We start from the raw sequence: 22,750 nt of genomic DNA on the forward strand, positions 1-22,750 counted from the left end.
TTACAATTCACCCATTAAAAGTATGTAATTTAAATTGGTTTAGTATATTCACAGAGTTGAGCAACCATCACCACAATTTTAAAACATGTTCATCACTCTAAAAAGAAACTACCCCGTTAAATTACTCCCTGTATTCCCTTAACTTCCCACCGCTTTCCAATCATTCAGTAATCTACACATTTGCCTATTCCGAGTGTTTCATATGAATGGAATCACACAGTATGTGGGCTTTTGTGACTGGCTTCTTCCATTTTAATGTAATATTTGCAACGTTCATGTTATAGCATGTCAGTACTTCATTCCTTTCTGTTGCCAAATATTTTATGTATGGACATAACATGCTTTATTTATCCATCATCTGTTAATGGACATTTGGTTTGTTTCCATCTTTTGTCTGTTACGTGTAAAGCTGCTGTAAACATTTACGTACAAGTTTTTGTTTGTTGGGCATATGTTTTCATTTATCGTAGGTGTGTATACATAGAAGTTGAATTTCTTGGTCATATGATAAATATGGTCCACCTGTGAGTAACTCAAACTGTTTTCCAAGTGGCTGCACCATTTCACCTAGCTGGATGATCTAGCTAGATTGAGGAATCGTACCTCTACTATTACTTTAGCTGTTATTATTATTTATAATATATACGTAGCTTATGAACTTGTGAGAACTTCTGAGTCCTGAGGTTTTCATAATTACTTAACTTTGAAGTTTTTATCTAGTTTTTATATTAATCTGAGGTTTTACCTAGTTCTAAGTCTTTTTGCTCCTGACTTTATTTCAGACCATAGTGAGTTTTTAAAAGTTGGGTTCCACGTGTCATTGCTCCTTTCTGTGCTTAATTTGTAAGACAGTGTTTTAAACTTAATTGTACTGTAAATCAAAATGATTTTGTTTTTAAGATGACTTTAGACAGAGAAATCACCCTCTCCTTCATAGGAAAGATTTTAAAAACAATGATGAACTTTTTTCCATACTTTCTCATAAATCTAATCCCATTTTAAAACTGTCACAGTGAGAATTTTGCACCCCATGAAAGTAACTTGTCCATTAATGTGTAGACACAGGCATTTAACTAACTGCATTTATTTTGTACTTAAAACACCACTTTATTCGGCACCTAACTATGGCTAGGCAGTAAATTAAATGACTTACTGTTTTACATATATACATAAACTTATTATCTTAACTACAAACCTAAGTCAAATACTGGAGTTATTGTCCTTCTTTTGCAGATGAGTCACCTGAAGCTTATAGAGTAACTTGGCCAGGTATTACATGGCAAAGCTGGAACTTGAACTTATGACTGGCTCAGAAGCTCAGTCTCTCAACTGAGTTATTCAGTAATTTACTAAGTACTCACCTTTTTTACTTTTAAAATATCAAATGTCTGTAGTACCTAGAATGATATAGTATTTCGAATACTGTACATAATATGTCATAGCATGGATGTTATTGTGCTATTTGTACACATCTTTAAGTAAAATAATGATGAATTCATTTAGCCTTGTATTGAAAATAAAGATTTATATAGTATGAAGTAATGGTCACAAGAAGTTGGAATCACTTAATGGCAATTTGTACTTGCTATATACACATAATACAGTAGCATATTATAAAAAATGAGACCCATTGAAAAGAGCATTGGAATAAAAGAAGACCTAATCTTTAATCCTATCTCAGGCAGTTAACAAGCCATGACCTCATTCAAATTCATTTGTTCAACAAATATTTAGTAATCATGTCCCATGTGTCAGGCATTCTTGTAGGCACTAGAAATTCCAGGGTTAATAAGACAGATGAGGGCCCTGCCATCATGGAACTTAGAGTTCATTTAGAAATTCTGATAAGTGAAATTCTCCTGTGCAGGATATAGAGTTCTGTGATAGAAAATAAGGAGACGGTGGTAGAATGGCCATTTCAGGTAAGAGGTGACACCTAACTATGTGCAAAAGCAAGAAAAGTTAGATGTATACTAGGAACTAGGTCAGCATGGCTGGATTTAGATAATGGAGGACAATTGTAAAGCACTGCAACATGAGGTATTATGTGTATATAGCAAGTACAAACTGCCATTAAACTCATTAGATCTTTATTGAACATACAATCTTAGGAGTCAGAAATTCAAAGACCCATGGGACACAGTACATATCTTAGATGGCTTATAGTCTAATTGAGCAGACTGGATGTAGGAGTTAAAGGACTAGGAACAGGAATCAGAAGCCTTTCAGTCAAAAACAAGGTTCTAGAAATCTCACTTTCTTCACCTGTAGAAAGAAAACATCTTGAGTTTAAGGGCTTTACGTACATTATTTCATTTAACTCTTGCAACAGCCTTGTCAAGAAGGTGTTCTCCCATTTTTTCTAAAGAGGAAATGGAAGCTCAGGAGCTGGTTAATTGCCCGGGAACTGAGCAGAATTCAAACATATAGCATCTGGCAAATTATAAATCCACATGCAGATGAAGTCTATGATAATAAAAACATGATTAGTAATTCATAGTGACCTGGGCTACAAGCCAAATAACAGCAAATACTGTAGGATTCAAATGATAACTGGACTGAGATCTGGGTAGTGAGGGGCTTAGCACTTTGGAAGAGCCAGCAACAAAAACTTTCCTGCGCCTGGACTGCCCTCTCTCTTCTTCCGATCTTTAGGAAATGCTTACTTATCTTTTTATGCCCAAATTCATGGGTCCTGTCTCTGCATCCCTAAGGCAAAGTTAGGTGCTCCTCACTCTATTAAGACTTTTGTTTATAGTAACATTTTTAAAGTAACTAATTTTATTTTTTAAAACCATGAACAAAATAAATGGTTAAAAAGTTTTTTAACTCACAGAAGGTATATGGTAAAAATTAAAAGTCCTTTCCTCACTCCACTCTCATCTCCTAGTCCCATTTCTGGGAGGTTACCATGTGCATTTTTAAGTGTATATACAAGCCTATGCAGATATTTATATACAGTTTTATTAAAAACATGAATGCATTGATACCATATAAACTCTTCTGCAGTTTGCTTTGTCCCACTTACAGTATATCTTGGACATATTTCATATAGATCTATTCTTTTTAATGTCTGCTTATTTCATTTATGGATATTCTGTAATTTACTTAACCTGTCCCTATTGATGGACTTTTAGATTGTACTATTTTTTGCTATTATAAATAATACCACAATTAACTTTGCACATTTGAGAGTATCTGTTTAATAAGTTCCCAAAAGAATTACTTGGTTTAAGACTTGTGTTTAAAATTTTGATAGCTAGTGCCAAGTTGTCCTAATCATTTTTTTTTTTTTTCAATCTTGACATGGTTTCTTCTTTATGTCCTTAGTTAAAAGATTTCTGTTTAGCTAGTCTTTAGGTAGTTCTCCAGGGTGGTTCAATAATTTAGTTGTAATTTTGATGTAGTTGTGGGAGGAGGCGAGCACAGCATTTACCTACTTAACCATCTTGACCAAAAGTCACCACGTTGTGTTTTAGTTATCTGTTTTCACTTGTCTGTCACCATAGAATGAGTTTCTTAAAAAGCAAGGACCACTTCTTTTTTACCTCTCTATATCCCTAAAAGCATGCACATTATCTGGTATTTGTGTGCACACACATACATGTATCTATACATATATATACTACTAAGAATATCGGTCATGGATATTTATTCAAAAAACACACATATATATATTTTAAAGTAGTTTGACCATGGTAAAGGTAAAGATCTGAAGGAGAATAATAGGAGATGAAATTAGAATGGTCAGTAGGGGCCAGATTGAAGAGTAGCCTGAATGTCAGACTAAGGAATTGGACTTAGTCCTGTAAGTAGTATAACTATGAAAGATGAGAGGAGGTAGAAATGTTTAAATCTGGAAGGATTCTATCTTAAAATCCCTTTGCAAGGATTTTAAGTTCTTGCTGTTTTTTAAAGTAACCCCAACTGGAATGCATCGTGCTAGTGATTTTTGCAAAAAGGCAATGCTGAACAGATCCACGGACTAATTCTCAGAGTAAAGGCCTTGGCTTTCTATCAAAAACTAGCAAATGAATGTATGTTTACATATGTAAAATATTTAAGGTCTATGTCATTTTTATGCTTCCCTTCTTTAATCTTTTTGACTAATCATTCATCTGTTCTTATAACAGACAGACCTAATGTAATATCCAGCGCCAGTAAAGATGTGGTAAAAGGAGCATGCTCATGTTGCTGGTGGCAGTGCAGTTAGCACACTTCATAAAAGTAATGGCAGCAAATTGTCATAGCCATAAAAATGCTCAAATTTTTTGAGCCAGTAATATTAATCCTGGGAGATTAAGAATGTCATCTATTCCAGCCTCCACCTCAAAAACCTAGTAGTAGGAGAAAATAGTGAATAAGATAGAGACATGAGCTGTATAATCTCTTCTCATTTAGCTTAAAACTACTGATAGCAAACATATATGTAATGCCAGGTGCTGTTCTAAAGTATCTATATTTATCTTCACAATAGCTCTGTTAAGTACCCTCCTTTTACAGATAGGGAAACTGTGGTCACATAGATAATATGTGGAAAAATGAGATTTTGAAGCAGGCTGTCTGGCTCCAGAGCCCTCATTCTTAACTATAATGTTATATTACCTCTTATAAGCATTCCTAGGTATAACCCATACTTTGTAATCTACCTATAGGAACATCCTCCTTAAACAATCTAGTAACTAGGTAATATTGATATACTGCCCACTCTGGTAAAGAATGGGTAGTGTACTGTGATAAGTGTTATGATAACGGTATAGACAGAGTATTATGGGAAATACATCTAAAGCGTTCAGATCCAATTTGGGAAGTTCAGATAAAATTTTCTGGTGGACTCTGAAACCAGACATTTAGCCAAGTAAAGAGAGGAGGAGGAGTATTCTAAATGATGTAAATAGTAATGTTTAGAGGCCCAGATGCAAGAGACACATGGGGCTGTCTGGGAGGGGCAAATAATCCAGTAGCTCACATTGAGCTAAATGGTTAGAAGGCAGACTTTCTTATTTAATTATGTTGTGGAGTTAAGAACATTTAACATTTCTGATCATTTTCTTTATCTGCAAAATTACAATGAAATGTTACTTAATTCATAGAATTGCTAAAAGGATTAAATGAATTAACCTTAATGCTTGGCATCAAGGGTTAGTTATCACCATTATCATTTTTATTTAATATGTCAATATCATTAAATGATATTAGTATTATTAAATGATATCAGTATCATTAATTACTAGAATTTTAACCAATATTGTTAAGAGTGTAGGATGTGAGCAGGTTGTGGCTAGAACAAGACTGAAGGATAGTGATCAACTTGTCTTGATTTGCCCAAGACTATCTCAGTTTTAAAACAAGGTGCACCCCATACCCTACCCAAACAAAACAAAACAAAACAAAAAACAAAACTGAAAGTCCCATGTCCCTGGAACCTCTTCAGTCTTAGGCAAACCAGGGTGGTTATCCACCCTACTAGAGAAGTTAGTAGAATCCACATCATTTTGGTTTTTGTTGTTGAGTTGTAGAAGTTTTCTATATATTCTGGATATAACATTTGCTACATTTCTGTAGTAGTTTTTTTATTTTTTTTCTTATGCTGACATACATCATCACCTTCCAGAAAGGCAGGAACTTTATTTCTGAAGACATATTATGTCTTCATTGGAGATTTCTATAGTGCTTCAGGACAGCCTCCTCTGTCTGATTCATGATCAAACCACATGAAATTGACTGCCTTTCACAAGGTGGCCCTTTCCAAAGATGTTGTGTGTATCTTACATGCTCATTTCACACAACCTGAAGATGTTGGTGACAAAATGATCAAGAAATGATGATGGATATGGTGCGAATGACTCTAGAGTGTTTGATCTCTGGCTTGTTTATTCCTTTTCTTTGCTATCAGATTTTCTCCATTTGATCATTTTTTAACAAAGGCATTAATTGTATCATAGAATCTTTTTGAGAACTGTAAAAATAAGATGGGCTGTATATCTGCCATTACTTATTATCCTTGGTAATTGTAGTACCCATTTGAACTCTTCCAAGTCCTTTCTCCCTTCACTCCCCCATGTATCTGCCAGCAATTTGTGTCTAGAAAATGGTTGTCTCTTTATCTTTCAGTTAGGTAGATTTTTTTCTATTAGAATTGAAACTATAGGTGCTGTGAAACCTTCCTATATAAATTTTACAGTTGACAGGTTTTCAGACAATAGACAACTTTTATTTATTGCAGACATGTCAGTTACATGTCAATGCTATATATTGTAGTTATTTGGAGATTTATAAATAATTGAATGAAAAGGACAAAGGCTTGAGTTACAGTCAAACCTTAGATTTTTTTTAACATCATGCAATACTTGCTTCATCTTTATAGGTGTTTTCCCCTCCAGTTTCTTATCTTAATTTATTTCTATTATATAGAGACAGTACTTGTTCTGAAAATTAGCATGTCCCAGTTCAGTACTCATCAGGCATCTTAACAGCAGAGTACCAGTGTTACTTTGAGACATCTCTATTAACCCTCAGAGGTAGGAAGAAAGTATTGAAGTTTCAGTCTGCTCTATGAATCTTTCAAGAATCCCTGAAAAGTCAACCCCTGGCCGACTTTTATCACAGTTCTGATTCCTTTTTGTAAATCTAAACCATAGTCCCTGGCTTTAGCCCAAAGAAGGTACAGTTTATAGAGTTTCTAAAACAAAAATCTCCAAGTACTCCTAAATAAGTATAATTACAAGTTATTACTGCTGTCTGCATATTACAGTTTTAAATGTTGACACTAAAAATCAAATTTTTAGACCTGGAAAGGTCCTCAAGAGTTAGATACTCTGGTCCAGTTCCCTGGCTCAAGGCAGCTAAGTTATCCCAAATCCTGTTTGAGACAACTCAAGGCCCATAGAGGTAAAGAGACGTAGAAGTAGGAGAAAGGAGGAAGAGGGTTGTTCTGGTGATTGGTAAAAGAGCCCTTTGTTCATCCATTTATTCAGCATTTATTCTGTGTCTTCTGTGTGCCAAGTAAGTACTTTTTAGGTACTTGCGTCAGCAGTGAGCAAATAGGTAAAAATCCGTGTCCATTTTAGTGGAGAGGGAAATAGATAAGAAACAAACAAAATAAGTAAATACATGTAATATGTCAAATAATAAGTACTATGCAGGAATATAAAGGAGGGAAGAGGATTAGGGTATATCATGATTGGAGGATGAGAGGTACAGTTTGAAATGAACAAGGAAGCTCTCATTGAAGCGATATTGAACAAAGACTTGAAGAAAATGAGGAAATAATAAATGAAAATATTGGAAAGAATGTTTCAAGCAGAAGAAATATCAAATATAAAGGTCCTGAGACAACTGAACACCCAGTATGTTTGAGGAAAAGCAAGGACACCAGTGTGGCTGAAATAGAATGAATGAGATCGAGAGTAGCCGGAAACCAGGGCAAAGATCAGTGGCTTCATAGAGTAGCCAGAAACCAGGGCAAAGATCAGTGACTTCATAGGCCAGTGTAAGGACTTTGGTTTTACGCTGATGAAAAGTCATCAAAAGGTTTTGAGCAAAAGAGGTACATGCTTTATCTAACAAAGGGCAGTCTGCCTGCTGTGTTGAGAGGAGACTGTGGGAAGGTCACAGGAGAAGCAGGGAGGCCAGTTAGGTGCTTTTGCAGTATTGTGGGTCAGAGATGATAATGGCTTGAATCAGGGAAGTAATGGTGAAGGTTGTGAAGAGTGGCCAGATTCAGGATAGATTTCTGAAGATCGAATCAACAAGACTGCAAATGGATTGTAAGTGGGAATCTTCAACCATGTTAAATGCAAAGAACTCTAATTATGGAAATTTTAAACATGGTACAAAACTGATAGGCAAGACTTGTCAGTGTGCTCAATTTTTTACTGATGAGTTATGAAAAACATAACTTAGACTTTGGGTTAATACTCTTAACCAGCATATTAAGTGAAATTTCAGCTTATTTTAAACACAGTTTACTTCCTTAGCAATTTTTTATGGTTCATAAATATTCTTTCTAGCTTTTATTTCATATGCATCATTCTTTGTTCTCAAGTGCTTATATTTTTCTTCAAGGTAAAAAATGTTGTTAGCCCAAATAAATCGAGATTCTCAGGGAATGACAGAGTTTCCTGGAGGAGGAATGGAGGCTCAGCATGTTACCCTATGCCTGACAGAGGCAGTGACTGTGGCAGGTGAGCAGTCTTGATCATATGGGCTTGAAAATATCATTTATCTGAAGGGAAAATGAAAACTCACAACCCTGTGTTTATTTCCCTCTTCCTGATTTAGCTAAAGGCAACCCAAAGCTAAGCTTTTCAATGAGCATTTTTACCTTGGTGTGGATGCTGGGTACAGTAGGGCAGAGAAATATTTTTTATAAATGCTAGAAGAAATTTCATTTGAGACTAAGCTAAGCAATCTGCCCTTTACCTAATTTTTATTTTTAAAAATTTAAACAGCATTCACGTATGACAATTAACTAAAGAAAATAACTGTCTTTTTAATAATAGATGGTGACAATTTAGAAAATATGGAAGGTGTAAGCTTGCAAGCAGTAACACTTGCAGATGGTTCTACCGCTTATATACAACACAATTCTAAAGGTATGTGCCTGATATATATAGCCCATTGATTAATACCAGCAATGCATAACCTCAGAGTTGGAGCACTTAGCAACTATATCCCTTACCAACCCCTTTTGAAGATGCTGTTTTGCATATGGTCATTTAAAATAGTTTCAGTTTAACTAGAATTTGTTTTGATAATTTGAGAACACCCTTTGAGATGTTTGGAAGATACCGTGGGGTATCAAAATTAGTGGGGAAGAGGGGAGGAGGGAGTGTCCCCAACCTATTTGTAATAAGACCTTCCTTGCTTTTTTGGTTCAAGTTATTATTTAATGTTTTTACAAAATATGCATAAGAATAAAGACATTTGGTTTTGCTTATATAACATTGTCTCCGAATCAGTGTTTAATTTGCTCCAAGAAATAGCCTAGTTCTCAAACTCCTTATTTTTATAGAAACCTACTGAGCATGTATATACATAGTCAAGGGACTTATGCCCCCAGAGATGAGAATGACAACTGGCCTCATATACACTGATATATCTGTCTATTCTTCCCAGCTTCAGCTCTCCCATGGTCAGAGTTACTGTTCCTAAATGGCTCTGAAAGGTATATAGAGGTTCGACTCATGTAGCCTGCTGTGATGAGCCACTCTTCCTCTTGAACTTGTCTAATTGAAAACTGGAGGGGAGGAAGGATGGCTGAGGGAGGATTTTCTGCTTTCTATAGGATCACTGGATGTGTTATTGAATTGCCTCAGAACATTGAGGGAAGAATCAAGATGAACATGATCTTAAGTAGTGTATGTTTTTATAGTTGAAATCATTTTGAAATTGTAGAGTTTAAAATTTTTTGGTTGTGCTAATTTATTGGTTTAAATGTTTTCTTCCAGATGGAAAACTCATAGATGGCCAGGTCATTCAGTTGGAAGATGGTTCTGCTGCCTATGTTCAACATGTACCCATACCCAAAAGTAGTAAGTATTTGATACTTATTTACCCTTCTGATTTTCATACTTCAGTATTTGCCACCTCCAGTTCCTCTTAATGCTTACAGTTAGTCCTGATCTTTAGTCCTCCTTCTAAATGGAAGACCAGTAGATGTCAAAGAGATCATCTAAAATCCATTTTAACTTAATCGAGACTTTCTCTCAAAGATAATTATTTACTGGACTACCTTCTGGAGATAAATGTGCAACAGTCCTAAGTAAATATTTCTGGTATTTGAGCAGTCCTACAAGTCTCTCATTTCTTTTTTTACCCATTCTTTCAACTTTCCTTATCTCCTGGTGTATAGTCCTAAAACAAGTAGCTTAATATCTTTTTACCTTAAAACACTTATTCAGAGCAGCTTTACTAAAATTACTTAAATGTTCAGGACCCATAAAGCAAGTGTAGGTTTTATAATGTGTCTAATGATTTATTTACTCTGTTGTTGCTGAGTTATCATAAAACATGGAATCTAAATGTAAGCATTGCTCTCGAGCAGGGGATAGTTTACGTCTAGAAGATGGTCAAGCAGTACAATTAGAAGATGGAACTACAGCATTTATTCACCATACTTCCAAAGGTAAAATAGTTTTAGAAATATAAATAAAATAAGGGATAAATGGAGGTGTGGGAAAAATAAGACCCGCCTTTAGTTACTGAAGTACTGTCATGTAAAAGAAGAATTGTGCTTGTTCTCCAGTACAAGATGGGAGATTTTTGGCACAGTCTAAGGAAAGACTTTCTAATAACTTGAGCTGTCTAGTAACAGGTCAGAATAGCAAATCCCTGTTCACTGGAAGACATCAAATAGAGGCTGCTTTTAAAATATTTAATTAAATATGTGAAAGTTAATTGTTGATTTTTTTTCTTCCTCTTAAATATAACTTCTTTAGCAAGGTCCTTCATGTTGATCTTTAATTAAAATTAAATAAAAATTTAAAAAGTACCTGAAGCAAATATGGCAAAATGTTAATGTTTATTAATTTTGTGTAGGGAGGACCAGGAGTTTGAGGTGGAATGCATAGAGGTGATGAGCACAGCTCTACAGCTATACTATCCAGGCTCAAATCTCATTCTGCTCTTCTTTAGCTATGTGACTTTAAGCAAATTACTTAATTTTACTGTGCTTCAGTTTCGTCATCTGTAAAATGAGGATTATGATCAGTATCTACATCATAAGGTTGTTGTGATGACAGAATGTGCAAACATATGTAAAGCACTTAGAACAATTCTTGTCACATAGTAAATACTTAATAAATATTAGCTATTGTTATTACTTTATAAAATATTTTATTATAAAATGACGTAACATGTTTCAGAAAGACTGTTTAGTTGTGAAACCAAAGGGGAAATTTTTTAAATTTTAGAATACCGAAGTTTGTAAATAAATTTGTTTAAAGATGAGAAAAAGTAAGCTCTGAAATTTTTCTTTAGTACTGAGAGTTAAACATAGGTTCACTGTAATTGGATAAATTTACTATTTCACAACATCGTATATTGATATAGTTATTTAGAAGGATAAAAGTGGACTTTAGAGTCACACTGACATGAATTCAGATCCTGGTTTCTCAACATACTGATTTTGATTCATAATCATTAGTTTTATTTCCTAGTTCCTAACAAAACTGACTTCCCAAAGCTGTAGTTTCTCATTTGTACGATGGGGGTGGTAAATATACCTGCCTCACAAAATTGTGAGGATTGAATGAAATCACCAATGTAAAGCACATGAGTCCATGCTCATATAATTGCTCAATAAAACTTAAGACTGCCTTTAATTCGCTGCCATTCTCTTCCACAACCTCAGATAGTTATGACCAGAGCGCATTACAGGCAGTTCAGCTGGAAGACGGCACCACAGCTTACATCCACCATGCAGTGCAAGTCCCACAGTCTGACACCATCTTAGCAATTCAGGCCGATGGTACAGTGGCAGGTCTGCACACTGGGGATGCCACGATCGACCCTGACACCATCAGTGCTTTGGAACAGTATGCAGCAAAGGTACATCATTTTACAATGTCAAGAACATCCTTTATTTTTTATTAAAGAAAACAAAAAGCATACTTTATCAAATAAGAAACTAACAATTCAAAGTCAAAATAAAACACAATGCTATATACAGATGATGTATTATAGAGTTGTACAATTGAAACCTATATAATCTCATTAACCAATGTTACCGCAATAAATTTAATAAAATTTTTTTAAAAAGAAAGAAAAATACCACACTAAAAAAAAAAAAGTCAAAATCAGACAGCATCAAGAATATCAGCATTTATCTTAAAAGAAGTGAAGTGTAGAAAGAAATATTGGAATAAAAATAAGGGGTTGGGATAAGAACTTATCAGGAAGAAGTACATGGCAGGTAAGTCACAAAAAGATATATTCGAGGATGAGAGCCATAAGAGAAATAATAAAGAATAGATGAAACTGCTTATAAATTAAGAAGTTAAAATTAGAGATTGGAAAAAGTGAAGGAAAGTCTCAAGTTTTACATCAAAAGGGCTAGGGTTTTTTTCCTGCATTGAATAGATAGCTGTCATATAATTTAATTTAATTTTCCAATTTTTATTATGGATATTTTCAAAGATACACAAAAGTAAACAATAATGCATCCCCATGTACTTATCATTCAGCCTAAACAATTATCAAGATGTAAAACTTTTTTAAACTTTATTTTATTCCTATAGGTGTCCATTGATGGAAGCGAAAGTGTAACAGGTACTGGAATTATTGGAGAAAATGAGCAAGAGAAAAAAATGCAGGTGTGTAAAGTTACTTTTTTATATAAGAATCTCTTTCTCTTAGCATTTCTGAGCTCTTTTATGGATGAAAGCAAGAATAGGGAACTTACCACCTCGAAGAAAATATTGCCAATTCAGAAAAACAGTACACAGATGTATTAGCAGCTTTCTTAAACTACCTTTGGTCTCAAGATTCATCACATGGATGCAAAGTGTCAGTAAAGAAAGGGAGATATCACAGAAATCCAGATGAAGCTAGTGTTCTAGAATCCAAGGCAATTTTGGAGACCTGGCGATCTGACTGCCCTTGTTGGTAGTAGCTTGTGCCTCCTTTTTCTGGAGCTCCGTCATTACTGTGATTAACAAATCCTCACTGCTTTGCTTTTTATATCTTTTTGTTTTTTCTGCTCTTAAGTCCCTCCATACTTTCCTTTTCAACTCCTAGAGAGAAGATCCAGCCTAGCTAGTTATCATTGTTCCTACTGGGCAAAGCTGTTTGTATTTTTTGTGCCAGACTGCTCCCTGGGCTGCAGATGGTCATGGGTTGGCTGCCCTTAATTCAAATGCTCACCCTGGGTCCTATTATTGGCTACCTTTTACCTAAATAACAACCTAGAGCAGCAGTGCCTCCAAAAGTTTTGTAGTAAGTACAGAGTAGTCACAGATGCATTCTGGGAGATTTATAATTCAAAAATTCAAAACTTGCATAATTTAAGACTTTTGAATTATGTGTTTTTGTGTTTATGTGGGTGTTCTTGGAGCCTCTGTTATTATTGTAGCATATTCTTCCTCTAATGCTGCTCCTTATTTTCTCAGAAATTATCTCTAATATTTTGTTGACTGCTCATAAAAGTTTTTTCATTCTTCTGAGAGTTTTATGATATTTAGCTCCTATTAAAGCTATTGCTTCAGGGCTACAATTCTTAACATCAGCATTAGCATCACCCTAATGACATTGAGTGATACTATTAGGGGTTATCAGGAAGATTTTACATTTATAATAACAGTAAATAATAAAATAACAAATCACTGAAATCACTGGTAGAAATTTGATGCTTATCAGTGTTGCCAAATAGCCAGTATTTCTGTTTTTCAGATGAAGTGGTGCCATGAAGTGGCAGTGGTATAAACACTGTTTGTAATTCACTAAGCCCATCAGCTTTGAAACTATGTGATTCTTGGCAAATTTTTCAAGTCTTTGAATTCATAAAATGAGACTTTAATATTCTTTATCCTCCAGTATGTCAGATCCACCTAAGTCAACCTCTACTAAAATGCAAACATAGTGTAAATATATACAAGAGATGCAGGACAGTGCCTTGGGATGGCCCAGTAAGGATTCTATCTCTTATTAATAACTACCAATTAAATTTTTAAATAATAGGTTATTTTTAAAGAAAGGCAGTTGTAACTACATTTGTAATAAACTAATATAGAATGTGTCTTACAAAAAATGAGTGGATTTATTACCATTGGGTTGTTTAATATTATAATCTACTATTATCATAAAAGTCTGTTACCACCGATAATTTTTGAACCCAGAAACATAACTAGGAATACATTACTGCAAAATGTCCTAAAAAGCCTCATTCTCCTCATCTGTAGACATATAACCATTTGGTGTTGGTGCCTATAGACAAAGAAATAGAAAGTTGAATAGGATTTTTTTTTTACTGTAGCTTTTTCTCCTTTGCCCTCTGTACCTCTCCCTTATAGACTAGGTCTGTGCTGTCCAATATGGTAGCCACATGTGGCTATTGAGCACTTGAAATGTGGCTAGTCAGAATTGAAATGTTTTGTGAATGTAAAATACATACTGGATTTTGAAGACTCATGAAAAAAGAATGTAAAATATCTCAATTACATGTTGAAATGATAATATTTTGGACATATTGGGTTAAATAAAACAACTAAAATTAATTTCACCTGTTACTTTTTACTTTTAAAATGTGGCTACTAGAACATTTTTAATTACATATGTGGCTTGTATTTGTGACTTATTATATTTCTTTTCATTAGTGCTAGACTAGAAGTTCATGAATCCTCCACCCTCTAAAACAATCGAGTACAATATTTGAGGTTGAGTACCTAGTACATGGTTTTAAAAGGTCAAAATATCCCCCAGAGAACTACTGCAAATAAGCAGCATCTATAACTTCTCAGCTTGTCTCTTGGTACTCCAACTCCTGCCAGAGTTACTTGAGAGGTTGTAACTTTATGCCTAGCTGAACTTTAACGAGATCTGTAGCTAATGCAATAGATTTTTTGTAAATAGTCTTATTTGAAATCTCTAGATTTTTTTCATTGTGATGCTTACAGTTTAGAGCCTTTTCTTTCATTTGTAGCATAAACATACTAGTTGTGCTGCTAAGCTGATAGCTTACATGAAACCAGATTTCATAAGAAAGACCTAGAGTATCTAAAGCAGCTGTGCTTGTGGGGAGGCAGTTTTGTGCCCTAGGGGACTGTTGGCAAGGCCTGGAGACAACTTTAGTTGTCACAGTTTGGGGGAGTATTACTGGCATCTAGTAGGGTGGAGTCCTACAAGGCATAGGACAGCCTCTCATAACAAAGAATTATCCCGTTCAAAACATTAGTGGTGCCAAATTTGGAAACCCTGATCTAAAGTACTCTGTTTAAGAATGCCCACAGCAATACATGAGTATGGCTAAATTAATAGCTTGTAATTCGGCAATTACATTGAGATCTACTTCTTGTTTTTTAGTTGATTTAACAGTTACAAGGAAAAGCCTAAGGCAGATTCTGTATAGCCACCAGTGTCCATGCGGGCATGCTCAACCATCATTTTTTATACTGTCAATTCGAGGCTCCTCTCAATACTCCCACCCTTGTTCTAGCCTCGATAATGCCTCCACTCTCTCCCCTTGCCATTTAAACATGCGTATTACGGTAAGTAGATCATTCCTCAGAATGGCAAGGACCTGACCCGTTCTCAGAGTTTAGACAGCTCCATTCAAAACTAGAAGAATGATCTTTAAAAGCTATTTTGTCACATACAGTATGGTAATAAATAAACAAGTTTTTAAAAAGCGTCTACCCTAAAGGCATCCAACTTGGGAATGAAGAAGTCAGATTGTCACTTTTTGCAGATGGTGTGATCCTCTATATAGAAAACCCTAAAGACTCCACCAAGAAACTATTAGAAACAATGTACAATTACAGTAAAGTGTCAGGATACAAAATCAAAGTATAAAAATCCATAGTGTTCTTATACATTAACAATGAATTTTCCAAAAAAAATGAAAAAAACAGTTTCTTTTGCAGTTGCAACAAAAAAAGCATAAAATACCTAGGAATAAACCTAACAAAGCATGTGAAAGACCTATACACTGAAAACTAAGACATTATTAAAAGAAATTGAGGAAGACACAAAGAAACGGAAAGATACTTAGTGTCGTGGATTGGAAGAATCAACATAGTTACAATGACCTTATTACCCAAAGCAGTATACAAATTTAATGCAATCGTCATCAAAATCCCAGTGACATTTTTTAAAGAAATAGAATAAAAACTCATCAGATTTGTATGGAAGCACAAAAGACCCCAAATAGCCAAAACAATCCTGAAACAAAAAATACAAAGCCGGAGGTATCACTCTGCCTGACTTCAGATTATACTACAAAGTGACAGTAATCAAAACAACATGTTACTGGCAGAAAAAGACTCACAGACCAATGGAACAGAATTGAGAGCTCAGAAATAAACCCATGTACATATGGGCAAATAATTTTTGACAAAGGAGCCAAAAACATACAGTGGAGAAAAGAAAGCCTCTTCAATAAATGGTGCTGGGAAAATTGGAAAGTCACATGCAAAATAATGAAACTAGACTGCCATCTGTCACCATACACCAAAATTAAAATGGATCAAACACTTGAATATAATACCTGAAATAATAAATTGCAAAGAAAAAAACATAGGTACTAAACTCACAGACCTTGGATTTAGAGAGGATTTTATGAATTTGACCTCAAAGGCAAGGGAAGTAAAAGCAAAAATAAATGAATGGAACTATATTAAACTAAAAAGCTTCCACACAACAAAAGAAACCATCAACAAATCAAAGAGGCAGCTATCTGAATGGGAGAAGGTATTTGCAAACACTGCCTCCAATTAGGGCCTAATATCTAAAATATACAAAGAACTCATACAACTCAACAAGAAAACAAACAATCCAATTAAAAAAATGGGCAGAGAACCTGAAGAGACACTTCCCCCAAGAAGACATTCAAATGGCCAACAGACATATGAAAAGATGCTCAACTTCACTAGCTGTTAGGGAAATGCAAATAAAAACCACAATGAGATACCATCTCATATCTGTTAGAATGACTATAATCAACAGTACAAGTAATAACAAGTGTTGGAGAGGATGCAAAGAAAAGAACCCTCATACACTGCTGGTGGGACTGCAAATTGGTACAGCCACTATGGAAAACAGTATGGAGGTTCCTCAAAAAATTAAGAATAGAATTACAATATGACCCAGCAATCCCTCTTCTGGGTATTTACCCCCAAAATTTGAAAACATTTATCCATAAAGATATATGCACGTCGATGTTCATAGCAACACTATGCTTGGTGGCCAAGACATGGAAACAACCAAAGGGTCCTTTGATAGATGAATGGATAAGAAGATGTGGTATATATATACAATGGAATATTACTTAGCCATAAGAAAAGATGAAATACTGTCATTTGAGACAACATGGATGAATCTTGAGATAATCATGTTAAGTGAAATAAGTCAGAAAAAGTTGAGAACCATACGATTTCACTTGTATGTGGGATATAAAACTAAAAGCAACAGACATGACAAATGGAGACTCATGGACACGGACAACAGTTTAGTGGTTACCAGAGGGAAGGGGGAGGGAGATGGTAGATAGGGATAAAAGGGGTCAAATATTTGGTAATGGAAGGAAATCTAACTTTGGGTGGTGAACATATAGTGCAATACATATAAGACATACTGTTGAATTGTAGACTTGAAACTTATTTGATTTTATTACTGTCACCCCAATAATTTTTAATAAAAAATAAAAAGCCTTTAAAATCAATGCAGTTGTTCAAAGTCTTGTGGTGTTGAGTCCCAGAAAAATGATCTACTGAATATAAGTACAGTAGGATCATATGGATTGTAATGTCTCTCACAGGTGACCCAAATGACCTAACCCCATCTTTTTCATTTTTTTGAAATTTAATATGCTTCTTACATTGTTTTTAGGAAACATGTTCTAAAATATATGTGTGCATGTGTGTGTTTATATATGTGTGTACATCTATTTATAAATGTATATATGTATGTGTACATATATGTGTGTATATATGTGTATATGTATATATATATATCCCTTGAGTATGTCAAGAATTACCTGAATTCACTAGAGATGATACTTGAGTTGATTTTTCTAGAGTAGGACTACAGCTCTCCCCTCATCCCTTAACCACGGTTTCAGATACCCACAGTCAACTGAAGTCTGAAAATATTAAATGGAAAATACAGAAATAAACAATTCATAGGTGAAACTGTGTGCTATTCTGAGTAATCTCATGCTGTCATGCTTCTTGCTGTGTCTTGCCTGAGAGGTGAATCATTCCTTTGTCCAACGTATCCACGCTATATATGACACCTACCCATTAGTCATTTTAATAGACATCTCAGTTTTCAGATCAACTGTCGTGGTATTGTGCTTGTGTTCAAGCATTTAAAAATATTTTACTTAATAATGGCCCCAAAGCACAAGAGTAGTGATGTTGGCAATTTGGATATGTCAAAGAGAAGTGCTTCCTGTAAGTGAATGTTGAAGTTTTTGACTTAGTAAGGTATTTTATCATCTCACATCAACGTCATAATAAGAAGGGTGATTACAGTACAATTAGATATTTAGAAAGACCACATTCATTTATTGCAGTATATGGTTACACTTGTTCTATTTTATTATGTTGTTAATTTCTTAACGTGACTAATTTATAAATAAAACTTTATCATAGGTATGTATGTAGAAGATAAAACAGTATATGTAGGGTTCGGTACTATCTGAATTTTCAGGTATCCACTGGCGATCTTAGAATGAATCCTCTGTTGATGAAGGGGTCTGCTGTAGATCTGTGAGCTCTAGTTGTACCCCTCATAGATTTCTTTTTGACTTCTTCCAGAGCCAGTGACTTCAGCCATGGAACAGAATTAGCCTAACTGACTCAAGAATAGAGTCTTTGTAAAATGATGACCTGAGTCTGGAAACCTACATTACAATTTTATCTTTTTTATTCTAAAATAGTAATTTCATCTGTTTTATTTCTGTATAAATAATATAAATTGTACTTTTTGTTTCATCTAGATTGTCTTACAAGGACATGCAACAAGAGTAACTGCTAAATCTCAACAGAGTGGTGAAAAGGCATTTCGATGTGCATATGATGGATGTGGAAAATTATATACAACAGCTCATCATCTTAAGGTATATATAAAGAAATGCTATATCTAGTTATGACTATACCTAGGATATTAAATGCCAACATGATATACTTGTAACATTCACATGCCATTGTTTTCCCCCACTTATCAAGGTATAGACACACACTCATACAAAGACATGTAAAGCCTATGCATATTTTAGAAACTGTCTACTCTTTGAGAGCTCGAAATGTGTTTACTTCATCTCTGTCTCCCTAATATCCAGCATACCACCTGGCACATGATATATTTGAATACATTTTTGTCAAATATGAAATTTATATAATTATATGAGCAGTGTGTGTAATCATTCTGTTAGCAGCGATTTGCTAAAATCTAGCAAAAGATGGTGTTAGTTTGTCCTGTCTTCCAAATATATAGGCCAAGTACTTTTATTGCAGCTAAACACAGTATACCATGACTTATAAAAATAATGCCTAACAATTATTGAATAACTTAGAGTATGTCAGAAAGTGTGTATTTAGCATATTTGGAGTAGCAGTCTCAGAGCCCATCTCCACTGCTTATCAGTGTGTAACCTTGATACGTTACCTGACCTCTTAGTGCCTCATTTTCCTTATCTATAAAATTGGATGATAAAAGTACCTCATTCATATAGTGGTTGAAAGATTTAAATATTACTGTACGTGTAAAGTGCTGAAAAGAATGACCTGGCATGTGGTAGAAGTTCAGTAAATATTGGCCGTTATCAGGATCATTCGTCACAGCAGCACTCTATGGCAGATATGTTAGTCTCCACTTTACAGAGAGGATTTTGAGTCATAGAGAAGGCAGGTGCCATGGCCATACCACTAGTCAGTGGTGAAGCTTTGCCTCAGCTCGAGGCCCCTCTAGCAGCAGCCCCCCCATTCTTTAACCTCACATTGTGTAGCCTCTCCTTATGCTCTGCTCCTAGCTCTCACCATGTATGTGTCCCATACACTTTTGACCACTTGAGAAAACCTCAAAACCTCCAGGATTCCTGTTCCTTATTTAAAATGAGTACTTCTTAAATAAAACATTTTGGTCTACATTGGGCTATAGTTTCTGAGAAAAAGAAAAGTTACCTTTCGTATATTATCAAAAATAACGTACAAGCAACAAAATAATTCAGTAGTGAAAAAAAAAAGGTCTATGTTGAGACCATCCACCTGAGGAATGCCTAAAAGAAATAGAATCATGCCTGCGTTTTAATAACAGGTCCATGAGAGGTCACACACAGGAGACCGGCCTTATCAGTGTGAACACTCAGGCTGTGGGAAAGCATTTGCAACAGGTAAAAGCAGTGAATTTTCTTTGTTTCTTGGTTCCACTTAGCAGTCAAGCAGAGACAGGCCAGAGGCTGGAACTGACCCCTTGCCTTTGTTTGAATTAGCAGAGATACAATGACCAGTTTTTCAGTCTATCCCTTAGCTACCTCTTGTCCTGTTTACTCTCTTCTCTCTCTCTTCTCAGTTTTCTCCTCAGGCTGTTGTTTCTGCCTACTCTGTTCCGTGTTTCACTCCACACCCTGCTTCCTTTTACCAGGAAAAATGAAAGCCAACCATTAAAAATTGACACTGAATTTAACATTAGGACAGACCTTGGGGAACTGGGACTTAACAATGGGACAGGGCCTGCCCAGGGACATATCCAGCAGGACCAGGACCAGTGCCAGACCTCCTGACTGCTACGCTATTCCTCGTTCCATGTCTTGATTCCACTTCAGGCTTTTAGATTGAGTTGTGAACATCAGTAAGATTGGGACACTTTATAAAAGGAAATACACACAACCTCTTCTAGACAGAGATGAAACTGTTGAATTTTCAGCATGACAGACCTGAGCTGTAATACTCTTGTACATTTTTAAGAGTTCTTCTATTGTGTATTTGCCTAGTGTTATATCTTTGGTGTTTACTATATTTTTTAGTAGCTTAATCTCAGTAAGCATGCTTAGAGGAGTCTTGTGTAATGAAATTTCTTTTAAATTTTTCTTGAAGGTTATGGATTAAAAAGTCATTTCAGAACTCATACAGGAGAAAAGCCATATCGGTGTTCAGAAGACAATTGTACTAAATCTTTCAAAACTTCAGGAGATCTACAGAAACATATCAGGACTCATACAGGTACTGGTGTGAACAAATGTCTTATTGAGGTCAGGGGTCCTTACCTGCAGGGAGGGAGGAGACTTGGGGAAGGAATCTCGGGAAGAATTTCAGGGATTCATTGTCAAGGGCTTCTCTTGAACTCCTGAAATTCCATGCAGTTTGCCATTTGCACATGTATGCTGTTTTCCAAGATCAGGGCCCATAACTTTATTAGTGTCTCAAAGGGGTTTATGTCCCCCCACAAATTAACAATGAATGGCTGTAGACCACTAGTCCTCTCAGTTTTTAGGAGTTATCTGCGCAACAGGCTTATTTACCTAGGGTTACACATCTATTTAATAGCCCAACTGAGACAGGCACCCAGTTCCTTCTCAATTTAGTATTGTTTCTCATGCATTAAGTTGCTGCTAAAGAAAGTTTTGAACCCCTAACAGCCTCAAAGAAAGAAAAGCTTGTTACTTCCTTGTGATCATCTCTCCTCCCTTTTAACTTTCTTTCTCTCCTTTTCCTAAAGGGTACTTCGTTCTTACCTCCCTTCCTACTTCTTACCTCCCTTTCTAGTATTTGATTATTTGTGGAATTGATGTTATAAAGGTATTTATTTGCTTTGAATCAGAGCTGGAAGAATTCCAGAAACAGTTGATAAGAGATGCTGTTATAAGCTGTTGACTATAAGATAATTTTGTTTGAGATTTTACTGCAGGTGTTTTAAATATAGTATGATAAGTTTGTCCCCAAATACTTCTGAGCATTCTGAAATAGTTTAGTAGATTTCTTTAAAGATTCTTCCAGTCATTAAAGTTTAACTTTTAGTTCAAATATGATCCAGAATTGGCTTTACTTTATAAATGTTCAGGAACAAAGCTCTAGGTCTCTGCTTCTATTTAATTTACACTTATTTGGATTTGCTGTATAATGCCAACTTTTGTATAAGTTACATAAAACCATAATCTAGTTCCATTAATATTTGGTCAGAACATCTTAATTGTGCTTCCTTTGATAGTACTCATTCAGCAACCAACATATTTAAGTGGTTTTAAATCATATTTTCGTTTGTATAATGTTGGATTGAGTAAGGGGTTTCAGAGACTTCTATTATAAACACAAGTGATTTCAGTGCAAAAACAAAGCAAGATGCTACAGAGTCAGGGGACTAGTATATATAGCACAATGAAAATTACTGGAATGCTAGATGTCTTTCTTATCATAGCATGTCAGAGCTGAGAAAACATTACAGGTCATCTGGATCCAGAGAGGGAAGGAATTTACCCAAGGTAAACTCTTTGTTCTCCTTATGTTAACATACTGAACAAAACTCATTATAGAAAGGATCAAAGATTCCTGCTCCTTTTTAAATGATTTCATACTTGAGGGCAGAAATCTTTTGGAATGGTTTCCACCAATAGGTAAATCATAATTTCACTTAAGGAAAGAAAAATATATAGAGATAAATATCTATATCTACACACATGCATTGAGGGAGAGAGAGGTCTTCTTTCCTGTCCCAGAAGTTGTTTGCTTAATTTGAGCTCATTCGAGAATAGGGCACAGGAGAATCAAAAGCAAAGGCTCTTTTCTGCTTGACAGTTTAAAGGCCCTTTGAGTTCTGGGGTTGAATAAAGCAAAGATGAAGAAAATGAATATAATTGGCAGAATAGACTTTTTTATAAGATTAGAGTATGAGAATAGTAATATATTCAGCAAGTATTTTTGATGAATATTATATGCTAGACTCTAGATTTCAAAAAGACCAAACATTATTTTCTTCAAGGTATTAATAGAATAAACTAGGAGATAAGCTTTTAGGGAATTCTAGAGTTATTCTAACTTAGTCCTACTTTTTACTCAATTTTTCTTTTATATTTCTTTATATATTTCTTTCTTTGCTT

General features: G+C 35.0%; 1 protein-coding gene across 2 annotated transcripts in view; it reads left to right on the plus strand.

Moving 5' to 3' along the window:
* The window catches only part of ZNF143 (zinc finger protein 143), a 39,801-nt gene that overhangs the window by 1,245 nt on the left and 15,806 nt on the right, over positions 1 to 22,750 (plus strand). Inside the window, exons 2-10 of one of the 2 annotated variants that reach the window (XM_039863550.1) lie at positions 8,068 to 8,186; positions 8,505 to 8,597; positions 9,453 to 9,536; positions 10,046 to 10,129; positions 11,357 to 11,553; positions 12,243 to 12,317; positions 18,659 to 18,778; positions 19,975 to 20,050; positions 20,754 to 20,879. In XM_039863550.1, the coding sequence (XP_039719484.1) occupies positions 8,075 to 8,186; positions 8,505 to 8,597; positions 9,453 to 9,536; positions 10,046 to 10,129; positions 11,357 to 11,553; positions 12,243 to 12,317; positions 18,659 to 18,778; positions 19,975 to 20,050; positions 20,754 to 20,879 (967 nt within the window). In that variant the 5' untranslated portion in view covers positions 8,068 to 8,074. The remainder of the gene's footprint in view (positions 1 to 8,067; positions 8,187 to 8,504; positions 8,598 to 9,452; positions 9,537 to 10,045; positions 10,130 to 11,356; positions 11,554 to 12,242; positions 12,318 to 18,658; positions 18,779 to 19,974; positions 20,051 to 20,753; positions 20,880 to 22,750) is intronic. The other variant, XM_039863551.1, reaches the window with a different exon arrangement.

The sequence above is a fragment of the Pteropus medius genome, unplaced genomic scaffold (assembly GCF_902729225.1).
Source record: "Pteropus medius unplaced genomic scaffold, Ma_sr-lr_union100, whole genome shotgun sequence".
Classification (NCBI taxonomy): domain Eukaryota; kingdom Metazoa; phylum Chordata; class Mammalia; order Chiroptera; family Pteropodidae; genus Pteropus; species Pteropus medius.